The sequence below is a fragment of the Otolemur garnettii genome, unplaced genomic scaffold, assembly GCF_000181295.1.
Source record: "Otolemur garnettii isolate 467f Iridium unplaced genomic scaffold, OtoGar3 scaffold00096, whole genome shotgun sequence".
NCBI lineage: Eukaryota > Metazoa > Chordata > Mammalia > Primates > Galagidae > Otolemur > Otolemur garnettii.
Genome location: NW_003852491.1, coordinates 230,614 through 242,459, shown reverse-complemented (window position 1 = coordinate 242,459; position 11,846 = coordinate 230,614). Strand labels below are relative to the sequence as shown.

Below are 11,846 nucleotides of genomic sequence, written 5' to 3'. Positions count from 1 at the left end.
CCAGGCCGGGCTTGAACCCACCAGTTTCGGGGTATGTGACTGGTGTCTTACTCCCTGAGCTACGGGTGCCAAGCCCCTCTGTAACATTTTGATACTTCTCACAGTATTTCAAAATTTTCATTATAATTACATCTGTTGTGGTGACTGATCTGTGAAAAATATCTTTGATATTATTGTAACGATTTTGGGGCTCCATGAACCATGTCCACATAAGACGGCCAATGTAGTCAATAAATGTGTGTGTTCCTACTGCTCCACCACCCAGCTGTTCCTCCTCTCCTTGGGCCTCCCTATCCCGAGACACAACAATATTGAAATTAGGCCAAGTAATAACCCTACAGTGGCTTCTATGTGTTCAAGTGAAAGGAGAAGTCACAGATCTCTCACTTTAAATCAAAAGCTAGAAGTGATTAAACATAGTGAGAAAGGCATGTTGAAAGCTGGGAAAGCCCGAAAGCTAGGACTTTGTACCAGCAGTTACTCAAGTTGTGAATACAATGAAAAAGCTTTTAGAGGCTTGGCTCCTGTAGCATAGTCGTTACAGAGCCAGGCACATACACCCAGGCTGGCGGGTTTGATCCTGGCCTGGGCCAGCTAAACAAAAACTGGAACCAAAAAATAGTTGGGTGTTATGGCGAACACCTGTAGTCCTAGCTACTTGGGAGGGTGAGGCAAAAGAATCACTTAAGCCCAAGAGTTTGAGGTTGTGGAACAGACTTTTCCCCACCTCTTCTACCTTCTGCTAGAGTAGTGGTTCTCAACCTTCCTAATGCTGCGGCCCTTTAAGACAGTTCCTATGGGTCATGACCTATGGGTTGAGAACTGCTGTGCCAGAGAATGAAATAACTTTATTGCGGATGTGATACAAATTTTAGAGGTCTGGATGGAAGATCAAACCAGCCACCACATTCCACTACGTTGAAGCCTAATCTCAAGGAAGGCCCTCTCTGCACATCTATGAAGGCTGAGAGGCGAGAAAGCTACAGAAGAAAAGTCTGAAGTTAGCAAATGTTAGTTCATGGGTTGGTTTTTAAAATTTTTTTTGAGACAGAGTCTCACTTTGTTGCTGCTGGTAGAGTACTGTGGTGTCACAGCTCATACCAACCTCAGACTCTGGGGCTCAAGCGATTCTCCTGTCTCAGCCTGCTGAGTAGCTGGACTGCAGGTGCCTGCCACAATGCCTGGCTATTTTTAGAGATGGGGTCTTGCTCTAGATCAAGCAGGTCTCAGATTTGTGAGCTCAGGCAATGTGCCTACCTCAGCCTCTCAGAGTGCTGGGATATAGGCGTGAGGTACTCTGAACCCATGAACTGGCCTAGTTCATGAGCTTAAGGAGAGAAGCTGCTTGTCTCCTTAATATAAAAGTGACAGGTGAAGCAGCAAGTGCTGATGTAGAAGATAAAGCAAGTTATCCATAAGATCTAGCTAAGATCACTGATAAAGGTGGTGCCACTAAACAATAGATTTTAAATGTAAATCCAACAGCATTATTTTTAAGGATGTCATCCAAGACTTTATAGCTAGAGAGAAGTCAGTGCCTGGGTTAAAAGGACAGGATGACTCTCTTGTTATGGACTAATGCAGCTGGTAACTTTAAGTTAAAGCTAATGCTGGGCGGTGCCTGTGGCTCAGTGGGTAGGGTGCCAGCCCCATATACCAAGGCTCACAGGTCAAAACCCAGCCCTGGCCAGCTGAAACAGCAGTGGCAACTGCAACAAAAAATAGCTGGGCGTTGTGGTGAGTGCCTGTAATCCCAGCTACTTGGGAGCCTAAGGCAAGAGAATCACTTAAGCCCAAGAGTTTGAGGTTGCTGTGAGCTGTGATGCCACAGCATTCTACAGAGGGTGACAGAGTGAGAAAAACAAAAATAAATAAATAAAAAAGTAAAGCTAATGCTCATTAACCTTCTGAAAATCCTGGGGCTCTTAAGAATTATGCTAAATCTATTCTGCTTGTGCAAAATATTGATATTGTCTCTACAAAAAATTAAAAAAATTAGCCAGATGTGGCAGCTTATGCCTCTAGTCCTACAGCCTACTCTGGAGACTGAATCAGGAGGATCCCTTAAGGCAGGGGTCCTCATACTTGTTAAACAGGGGGCCAGTTCACTGTTCCTCAGACCACTGGAGGGCTGGACTGCGGGCCCCGGGATGAGTGGGCCCCGGGATGAGTCGGCTGCTAAGTAGAACAGGCAACGGCAACAAAAACACCTGGCGGGCCGGATAAATGTCCTTGGTGTGTGGCATATGGCCCGTGGGCTGTAGTTTGAGGACGCCTGCCTTAAGGTCAGGAGTTTGAGGTTATAGTGAGCTAGGCTGACACAATGGCACTCTAGTCTGGGCAAGAGCAAGACTCTGTTTCTAAAAAAAACCCAGAAACAAAAACAAAACAAAAAAAGCCTTCAGTGGAAAAAGTAATGGCACAGGTGGTGGAGATAGCAAGAAAACTAGAATTAGAAGTAGAGCCTGAAGATGTGACTAAAGTGCTATATTCTCATGATAAAACTTGATAAGGAGTTGCTTCTTATGCATGAGCAAAGCAAGTGGTTTCTTGAGATGGAATCTATTCCTGGTTAAGAGGTTGTGAATGTTGTTAAAATGACAAGAAAGGATTTAGAATGTTATATGAACTTAGTTGAAAAAGAGGTGGCAAAGTTTGGGAGGACTCCCAATTTTGAAAGAAGTTTTACTATAGGTAATATGCTAAAAAACAGTATCTTAAACTATAGAGAAAGAAATCTTGTGAACTAGTCTAATCAACACAGCAAACTTCACTGTTGCCTTATTTAAGAACTGCCATGGCCAATCCAAACTTCAGCAATCACCACCCTGATTCATCAACAGCATTGAGGAAAGACCCTCCAACCACAATTGTATTTTGACTCACTGAATACTCAGATGACTGTTAGCATTTTTTTAAGCAATAAAGTATTTCTAAATTAAGATATGCAGCCTAAGCAACATAGCAAGACCCTTTCTCTACAAAAAAATAGAAAAATTAGCTAGGCTTTGCAGAATGAGTCTGTAGTCCCACATACTTGTGAGGCTAAGCTGGGAGGATCACTTGAACCCAGGAGTCTGAGGTTGCAGTGAGCTATGATGACACCACTGCACCCTAGTCTAAGCAACAGAGTGAGACACTCTCTCTCTCTCAAAAAAAAAAAAAAAAAAAGAACACGATGCTATTGTACACTTAACAGACTACAATATGTGCTTTTTACATGCATTGGGAAGTGACCCCAAAAATTAATGTGACTCCTTTGATTGCAAATTTTACTTTGTTGCTGTGGTCTAACTGCAAATTATCTGCTCCCAGTCAGTTACTTAAATTTTTACTTTAATGTATAAAAATGTTTTACATTTTGAAATGGTCAAATTCATCCATTTGTCTTTCTCTACTAGCGCTTTGGTTGGGACTTTTTTTTTTTGGAGACGAGGTCTTGCTCTATTGCCCAGGCTAGAGTGCAGTAGCGTCACCATAGCAACCTCACTGTAGCTTACTGCAACCTCAAATAGTGGGCTCAAGTGATCTTCCTGCCTTAGTCTCCTGAGTAGCTGGGACTACAGGCACAAGCCACCACACTCAGCTAATTTTTAAACAACTGTTTGTAGAAATCGAGTCTTGCTATATTGCCCAAGTTGGTCTCAAACTCCTGGTATCAAGTAATCCTTCTAACTTGGCCACCCCAAAAGTGCTGGGATTACAGCTGTCAGTCACTGTGCCTAGCCTGTGCTCTAAGAAATCCTCATCCATCATAATAACAGAGAAAAGTTCCTTTATAATTGAATATTTTCTAGCATTTTCATAACTTATTTCCTATTACTTATTTAACAAACCTTAATTTACCACCAGCTGCTTCAATTCCACGAGTTATCTTGAAAGATGAAGCTCCTTTTGTAGTCTAAAACAGAAAGAATGATTTTCTTAGTAGTTTTTCAATGTCAAGTTTGCCAAACATCACATTATATTAAAACCTGTTATGTAATTAACAGATTCACAAGGAATTTTACTTAATAGTGGATCCTTTGTAGTTGAGAATTATAAAACAAAGCTTAACAAAAAAAGTATAGATTTTTTTTGGGCAGCGCCTGTGGCTCAAAGGAGTAGGGCGCTGGCTCCATATGCTGGAGGTGGCAGGTTCAAATCCAGCCCTGGCCAAAAACTACAAAAAAAAAAGTATAGATTTTTATAAAAAGCACATGTATGTAAAAATTTCACTGTCAAACACAAGCTTACTGGATTCTAGCCTATTCTGAAGGAGACTTGCATATGGAAAGAAGTAACAATTTTCCTTCAATTTTTGGTACTTAAAATTTTTTTTGAGACAGAATCTCAAATTATTGCCCTTGGTAGAGTGCTGTGGCATCATAGCTCACAGCAACCTCCAACTCTTGGGTTCAAGTAATCTTTTTGCCTCAGTTTTTCTATTTTAGTAGAGACGGTGTCTCGTTTTTTGCTCAGGCTGGCCTTGAACTCATGAGCTCAAGCAATCCACCCGCCTCAGGCTCTCAGAGTGCTAGGATTACAGGCGTGAGCCACTGTGCCCAGCTTTTAATTTTTTTTTTTTTTTTTTTTTTGAGACAGAGCCTCAAGCTGTCCCCCTGGGTAGAGTGCCATGGCATTACAGCTCACAGAAACCTCCAACTCCTGGGCTCAAGCGAGTCTCCTGCCTCCGCCTCCCAAGTAGCTGGGACCACAGGCGCCCACCACAACGCCCAGCTATTTTTTGGTTGCAGCCGTCATTGTTGTTTTGGCGGGTCCGGGCTGGGGATTCGAACCCGTCACCTTAGGTGTACATGGCTGGCGCCTTAGCCGGTTGAGCTATAGGCGCCGAGCCCAGCTTTTAATTTTTTAAAAACTGATTTTATATGCTCTAATACCAACATTCAGATAGACACTAACTTAATGCTTTTCTGTGGTAAATATCTTGTGGTTTCTCATTTTACATGAGAAATTCATACAGTGTTCCTCCAACTCCATTTAAGCGTAGCCAGAACCTAGGAATGTGACTTTATTGGAAAATAAGGTCTTTGCCTGGCCCCCACATCCCATATGACTAGTGACCTTGTAAGAGGAAAACGTGGACACAGGGAGGTGAGCCATGTGATAACTAAGGCAGAAACTGGAGTGATGCAGCTGCAAGCCAGGGAACATTAAGGATTATAGGTAGCCACTGTAAGCTAGGAACAGGCAAAGAAGTTGCTTCTCTACAGACCTTAACAGGCACGGCCCCATGACACCTTGATTTTGACTTCTATCCTCTAGAACTATGAGAAGATAAACTGTTTTTTGTTTAAGCCATCTGGATTATGGTAATTTGGTATGGCAGCTCAAGGAAACGAATATAGAGACATTGCTTTTAGTTTTTCTTATTCCTAGGACCAAGATATCACAATTATCTCCAAACAATGAAGTAGTAAAGATACTTACTAAACTGGATGCAAGACGCAGCAAATGAGAAGTTCCTAAATTGTCCGAGTCCTCATATCTACTGCCTGCTTTAATGAACAAACCAATCCTTGATACAGGAGCATAGTTTTCCAAAGAAGCAATCACTAAACCATTCGGTAATTTGGTGAACTGTATTTCAAACAGAGATAAAATTAATGTCTTTACATTACCAAGAAGAGTAAGGCATATATAGGCTTTAGTGAGCAATTCAGTGGGACTAACCTCAAGGTCCTGAGGATGTGGAGGTGCTCCTGCAGGGGCAGCTGTGGCTTTAACTTTGGGGGCAACTTTGAGGGAATAAAATCTCTAAACACACAGAAAAACAGGTTATACACACTTCTCACAAAAACAGTGATTTATATAAAGCATTGCATATTAGTGTACCCAAGCAAAAGAAGGTGTTCAGTGGTAAAAAAGGGAACTAACCACTTCCATGGGAGGACTTAGCTGTATAATTTAAAATGAACTTACAACCTATAAATCAACTCAAGTCTTCCTCAAAATTTATGTTATAGACAATACTGAAGTACCTATATTCATCATGTTTACTATGTAAAGAATCATGGAATTTTCTTTTATAACTATTTTATTAAAGTTCAAGTGGTTTTTCTTTCTTTCTTTTTTTTTTTTTTTAGCTCTAATGCTTTTAGTTTTTGAAAGTGTCAGACTGGCTTACAGTAGGTTTTAGCCCTACTGCTTCCCATATTTGCTGCATGAGCCTCACCCTTTTAGTCTATTTCCCAACTGAAATGATTTCATCTCCTTAATCACTTTAACCACCTTTAAACAGGACAAAGAATACCAACTTCTTCTACACCCCTAGTTTTTTCCACTGTGTCTTCACTCTTCTTGCGAGCTACATTAAGAGCACACAACCAAGGTCTTTAACCTTCTTTGACTAAATAAAAATTTTTATATCTTGAGATTAACGACAACTTCATCCATAGCAGATTCTCAGTATAGGCACATACTTATAGGGTAAAAAGGTCTTCTTAAATATAATGGATCCAAAATGCACTCATTTTAGTTCTTTTTTGGCAACTGATACACAACTCCATAAAAGTCATTCTGACTATGATTAAGATTCAGGAGGTTACTAGAGGAGATGACGAGTAAATACAACTCCCAAGATCCAAAGTTGCTGGAGTTTCCCAAGGACTCCCATCAGAGGCTGCAATGCCCCTGCTCTGCACTGTCCAGAAAGCTGTTTGTTGTACATTCAGCATCAGTGCTGTGATAAGTTGGCTGTTATCATTTGCTCTTAGTACTATTTTTTAATTGTGAATTACAATTAGCTTTGCTTTATCATCATCAATTTTGTTTGCTGGGTATGGTATAGTTGTGATTTTGGCCTTTGATACTCCAAAAAGTACATTTTAAGATAAATGAGCATAGCATCTATGTTGCTGTTTGTTGTACATTCAGCATCAGTGCTGTACTAAGTTGGCTGCTGGTTAGTATTTGCTCTCAGTATTACTTCTTAATTATGAATTACAATTGGCTCTGCTTTATTATCATCAATTTAGTTTGCTGGGTATGGTATAGTTATCCCTACTTGTGATTTTGTCCAAAAAGTGCGTTTTAAGATAAATTGGCATAGCAGTTGGAATATAAATAATCTATAGTTCATCACCAACTGATACTTAGGTGGTTTCCACACAAATGTGTCTCAACATTGACATTTTGTTATATTATCTATCCCTCCCATTTAAGTCAGTAAACAATTATCCTAGTAAGTGCCATACAATTACTAAATAATAATTTTTTTTTTTTTTGAAATATAGTCTATGTTGCCCTTGGTAGAGTGCTGTTGCATCACAGCTCATAGCAACCTCAAACTCTTGGACTTAGGCAATTCTCCTGCCTCAGCCTCCCAAGTAGCTGGGACTGCAGGTGCCTGCCACAACGCCTGATTATTTTCTTTTTTTTTGTTGTAGTAGTCATTGTTTTGGCAGGCCCAGGCTGGGCTCGAACTCCTCAGCCCAGGTGTATGTGGCCAGTGCCCTAGCCACTGAGCTATAGGCACTAAGCCAATTACTAAATTATTTTAATGTTTATTCACATGTAAAATAAATGTTATAATTAGAAACAAATAACTGCTTTCAAGTTGACTGCAATTTGTTTGATTTGGCCTCCTTCAATTGCTATCTTTGAGCTATTTTTTTCTATTGGAAAATGGAATGGAGGAAGTCTTGAGGCCTTCTGCTAGTCTAACTGTGGCGCCCTCAAAGGGTTGTCAATCATTGGTTTGTCTAGGCAAGCGAAGGTGACACAATTACAGCCTAAATTTAAATAATGCATACTACAGCTACTTAAACAAAACAAAGGGAAATTCCCATTCCCAGGTCTGGTATTTGGCATTTCCCTCCAGCAGGGTTCCTCAACCACAGGCACTTTGGGTTAGAAACTTCTTTGTTGTACGGAGCTGATTTTTGTGCATTGTAGGTTGTTCAGCAACATCCCCCTTCCCCCCAACAACAGATGGCAGAGACACCCTGTGCAAAAGCTGTTAAAACCAAAAACGTCTCTAGCCTAAGACATTGCTAATGGTTCCCGGAGGGGGGGCATATCCTCCTTCGCTTAAATTTAAAAGTGATCTCCACATCTCTTGATTAACCACTGCTTCATAGTGACAGTGACGCTTAAGGAGTTTTCTTCAAGTAGGCTACGTTTAATTTGGGCATTAAGCAGCTTTTGAGGACAGCGTATCTTGGAGAAACCCTTTAACAAAAGACAAGAAAAGCAAACCTTATACCTCCAGGAAACCGTAATAATTAACAACGACGTTCCAGGCACTGTGGTAAGCTTTATATCTGCATTAACGAAATTCCTATATTTTTATTCATTGGAGACACTGATGCTCCGTGATAAACCAAGGAGCAGAGGTGGCCTTCCACTCCCCCTGGATTTCAGTCTATTCCGGAACGTTAAGTGCAGGAGTGACCTTCAGAAGTGTCTTCAAGGCGACTCAACTCTGTTCTCAATTCCTCCTCCCTCCTTTCATGTTTTTCGGCGTTAGGTCTCTACCGCTTTACAGCACCAGCTGACCCTCTACTCCCCGACCTGGTCTGCAGCCCACTTTGCCCGCAGGGTTCAGCTGAAGGGCGACCGAAGCCTGAGGCCCGGGACGCCAAACCAGGTACCTCCAGCTTTTATCACCTAGATGACATACTATTCCCAGCCCTTCCCCAAGCCCGCAGTTCTGCTCACCGAGAAGGACCCGGCTCTGGTTAGCAGCTTCATGGTTCAAGATTGCTCCGATCCTCTGTCGCCACCTTATTAAAGGAAAGCAAGATGGTGGCGGAGGACGAGAGTTTCCCAGCTTTCCCCGAGAGCACTTTTCCCACGCCCCCTTCCGGAAGACTCTCTATATACCGGCCATGCTCTACTGCTCTCTGATGTAGATTGGACCAGTCCAGTTCATCTAAGATACAGAATAGGAAGACGCATAATTTCTTAAGCAAATATATACAAGACAGTTCAGGTTAATTCTTTTAATTTTATTTGCCTGAATATCAGTTCTGTAATAATTTTCTAACTACTTCCACAAGAGCCATCATAGCTTCCCCCGCCACTTTGGATTCTTCCCCTCTGGACTGTCCACACAGTTCCTTGCTCGGGATTCCACTTATGTTTTGCGCTGAAGCTTTCGCTGTGGGTTACGGATCCGGTTCCTAGGAATTAGGTGGCTTTTGGAGGTTCCTGGCTGTCTGCCTTTCTGCGTGTTTTTATAGGACCCTGAGGCGATTAGTAAGCACGTTAAAGTTTCAGAAGGGCTGGTGGTGTAAGCGTTTGTTAGTAATAGGCAAACTTAACGTCCTCTTCGGCTTGTGTCTGAATCGCGCTGTGCCTATACCTGACTCTGGCCCTCTATCATTTAAGGCTCAGTCAAGAACCTGGGCGCCAACCCTATTTCTTTGCCTTCCTGCACCCCTCCCCCAATTGTTACCCTGCAGTAAGTAGCGTTTCCTCTTGTGCGACAGACGTACACCTAGTGGTGCATGAGATTTTAAATTGGTACCGAAATGAACACTTTCTTTTAAAAATTTATCTATTCGATTATGACAAGCAACGCTAGTAGTTCGTTTCCTCATAAAATACATTTATAAAAGGTGCTTTAAACACGTTAAATGTCTATTGGTAATATGGACATATAGCAAAAATCATGATAGTGAGATTTGGGAATCACTGATCAAGTTATCTGCCCGCTTAAAATTTTTCATGACTTAGACCCACATTTTTCATGATTAAGTTCAAATTCATTAACATGCCATGCAGAGCTCTGTCTCCACCCTCAAACTAGCAGCATCCTTGAGAGTCCATTCAATGGAACCTTAACCATTGAAGAGTTCAAGTTAGGTGGGAAGGTCATTAAACTCCCCACCTTGAATGCAAACGGACCCTCCCCCCACACCCCTGCTTAAAATATCCCCTTCCACACATCAAAATATAACTGTGACCGGAATATTAGAAAGGGGGGAAATTAAGTTCAAAATGTAGTAGGATTTGGAACATAGTAATTCATGACATCAGTTACATAAATCCCAAGTCTACCCAGTGTTCTGCAACATTGCAAAAATTTCTATTTAGTTCTGAACTACAAAGTAGGAGTGCCATCTCCTGAACAGATCCACCACTTCACATGCCATTCCCTATGCAACCCCATGACTGCTACTCTTGCGGAGATTGCTGCCATAACTCTAGCATTTTATTGCAGAAGAAAATAAGAGTCCTTGAAATGGGTTTCTGCACAGGAGGCACTGAAAGCTCTGGGAGAAAAAACAAGCAGACAGAGTACTTATATAGAAGACCAGATGAGTGTATTGCTGGAAAGCTCTAATTGTTAGTTTTGTTAATGTGGGGTCCAATTTGATTCTGGAGCCCAACTCCCTACCCTGAAAATGTAAAAGGGAAGGAGACTATAGTGGGGGGTAATAAAGACCAGAGGAAGGTGGTTTGAGTTTATACTTGGGAACATTACCTTGCCACATTAGGGCCAGAGGTGTTATCATGAATCCCCCTAATACATAATTCTGATGTAGGCATTTCCTTCCTCATTCCTCTCAGAATCCCATCCAGTCAAATATTAATACCATCTCTAATGAAATCTTCCTTAGCCACGTTAGCCTGGAGTTTTTTCTCCCTTCTTTGAGCTTTAGTGCCTTGCATTGCCTTGAGTTTATGCTTTATCTCCCTTACGTAGATTTAAGGAAAAAATTATTGGTCTTTTTAGACATAAATAAGTTAGTATAATGAACTCCTATCTAACACCATAAGTGTTGATTATAGTTACATGGTTTCAACCATAATCAATACTTTTCCTATCTTTGATTTTAAGCTCCTTGATGGAGAGAACTATGATTCATTTACTGTTTGAGATGGTGTCGATCATAAGTGAGGGAGCATAGTTTTCATTTATTTTTTATTTGTAAAGGCTGGCAGGTAGGCGTGATCATAGGTGACTGCAGCCTCAAACTCCTGGGCGTCAGTGATCCTCCTGCCTCAGCCTCCCAAGTAGCTAGGACTACAGTCATGTGCCATCACACCTGGCTAATTTTTAAATTTTTTTGTAGAGATGGGATCTCAGTTTGTTGTCCAGGCTGGTTGTCAAACTCCTGGCCTCAAATAATCCTCCTGCCTCAGCCTCCCAAAGTGCTGGGATTATAGATATGGACCACACCCTGTCCATGGTTACTTTTTTATTTTTTTTTCCCATGGTTACTTTTGACACCTTACTTAACATGGTCAAGAACTGAAGTCAATTAGTGTTTATTCCCCCATTTGCTCTTCAACTGGTGCATTTCCTATCAGATTAAAACAAACATATCTTTTGTCTTAAAAACTCTCATTTTTTTTCTTAGTATGTAGGACATACAAACACACACCATTTGAAAAAAAATAAAGATTTTTAAATGGGTGAAGAATTGCAGAGCAACTATTGATCTCACATCTCACTTAACAAAAGACAGCAGTGACTTGTAGAGATAGCAGACTTCTTGCCATTAAGTGAAACATACAAAAGGCTCCTATGTTAACATAGTCCAGAAAACCACAGCTCTTTTTTTTTTCTTCTTGAGACAGAGTCTCACCATATCGCCCTTGGTAGAGTGCGTGGCGTCACAGCTCACAGCAACCTCAAACTCTTGGGATTAAGCAATTCTCTTGCCTCAGCCTCCAAAGTAGCTGGGACTATAGGCGCCTGCCACAATGCCTAGCTATTTTTTGGTTGTAGTTGTCATTATTTTTTGGCAGGCCTAGGCTGGATTCAAATCCATCAGCTCTGGTGTATGTGGCTGGCCCCCTAGCTGCTGGGCTACAGGCGCCAAGCCAAAAACCACAGCTATTCAGTCAGAGCCTTTTTCTGCTTGCCTGCTATATTTTTCTTTTGCTCAATG

At 41.4% G+C, this 11,846-nt stretch overlaps 1 protein-coding gene across 2 annotated transcripts in view; it reads right to left on the bottom strand.

Annotated features, from left to right (window-relative positions):
• The window catches only part of LOC100962593 (cytochrome b-c1 complex subunit 2, mitochondrial), a 35,814-nt gene extending 26,994 nt beyond the window's left edge, over positions 1–8,820 (bottom strand). For both annotated transcript variants that reach the window (XM_003795709.3, XM_023516696.1), the window contains exons 1-4: positions 8,662–8,820; positions 5,674–5,757; positions 5,431–5,580; positions 3,837–3,901 (exon numbers count right to left, since the gene is read on the bottom strand). In XM_003795709.3, coding sequence (XP_003795757.1) covers positions 3,837–3,901; positions 5,431–5,580; positions 5,674–5,757; positions 8,662–8,694 — 332 coding nt within the window. In that variant the 5' untranslated portion in view covers positions 8,695–8,820. The remainder of the gene's footprint in view (positions 1–3,836; positions 3,902–5,430; positions 5,581–5,673; positions 5,758–8,661) is intronic.
• Between the last annotated feature and the right edge of the window lie 3,026 nt (positions 8,821–11,846).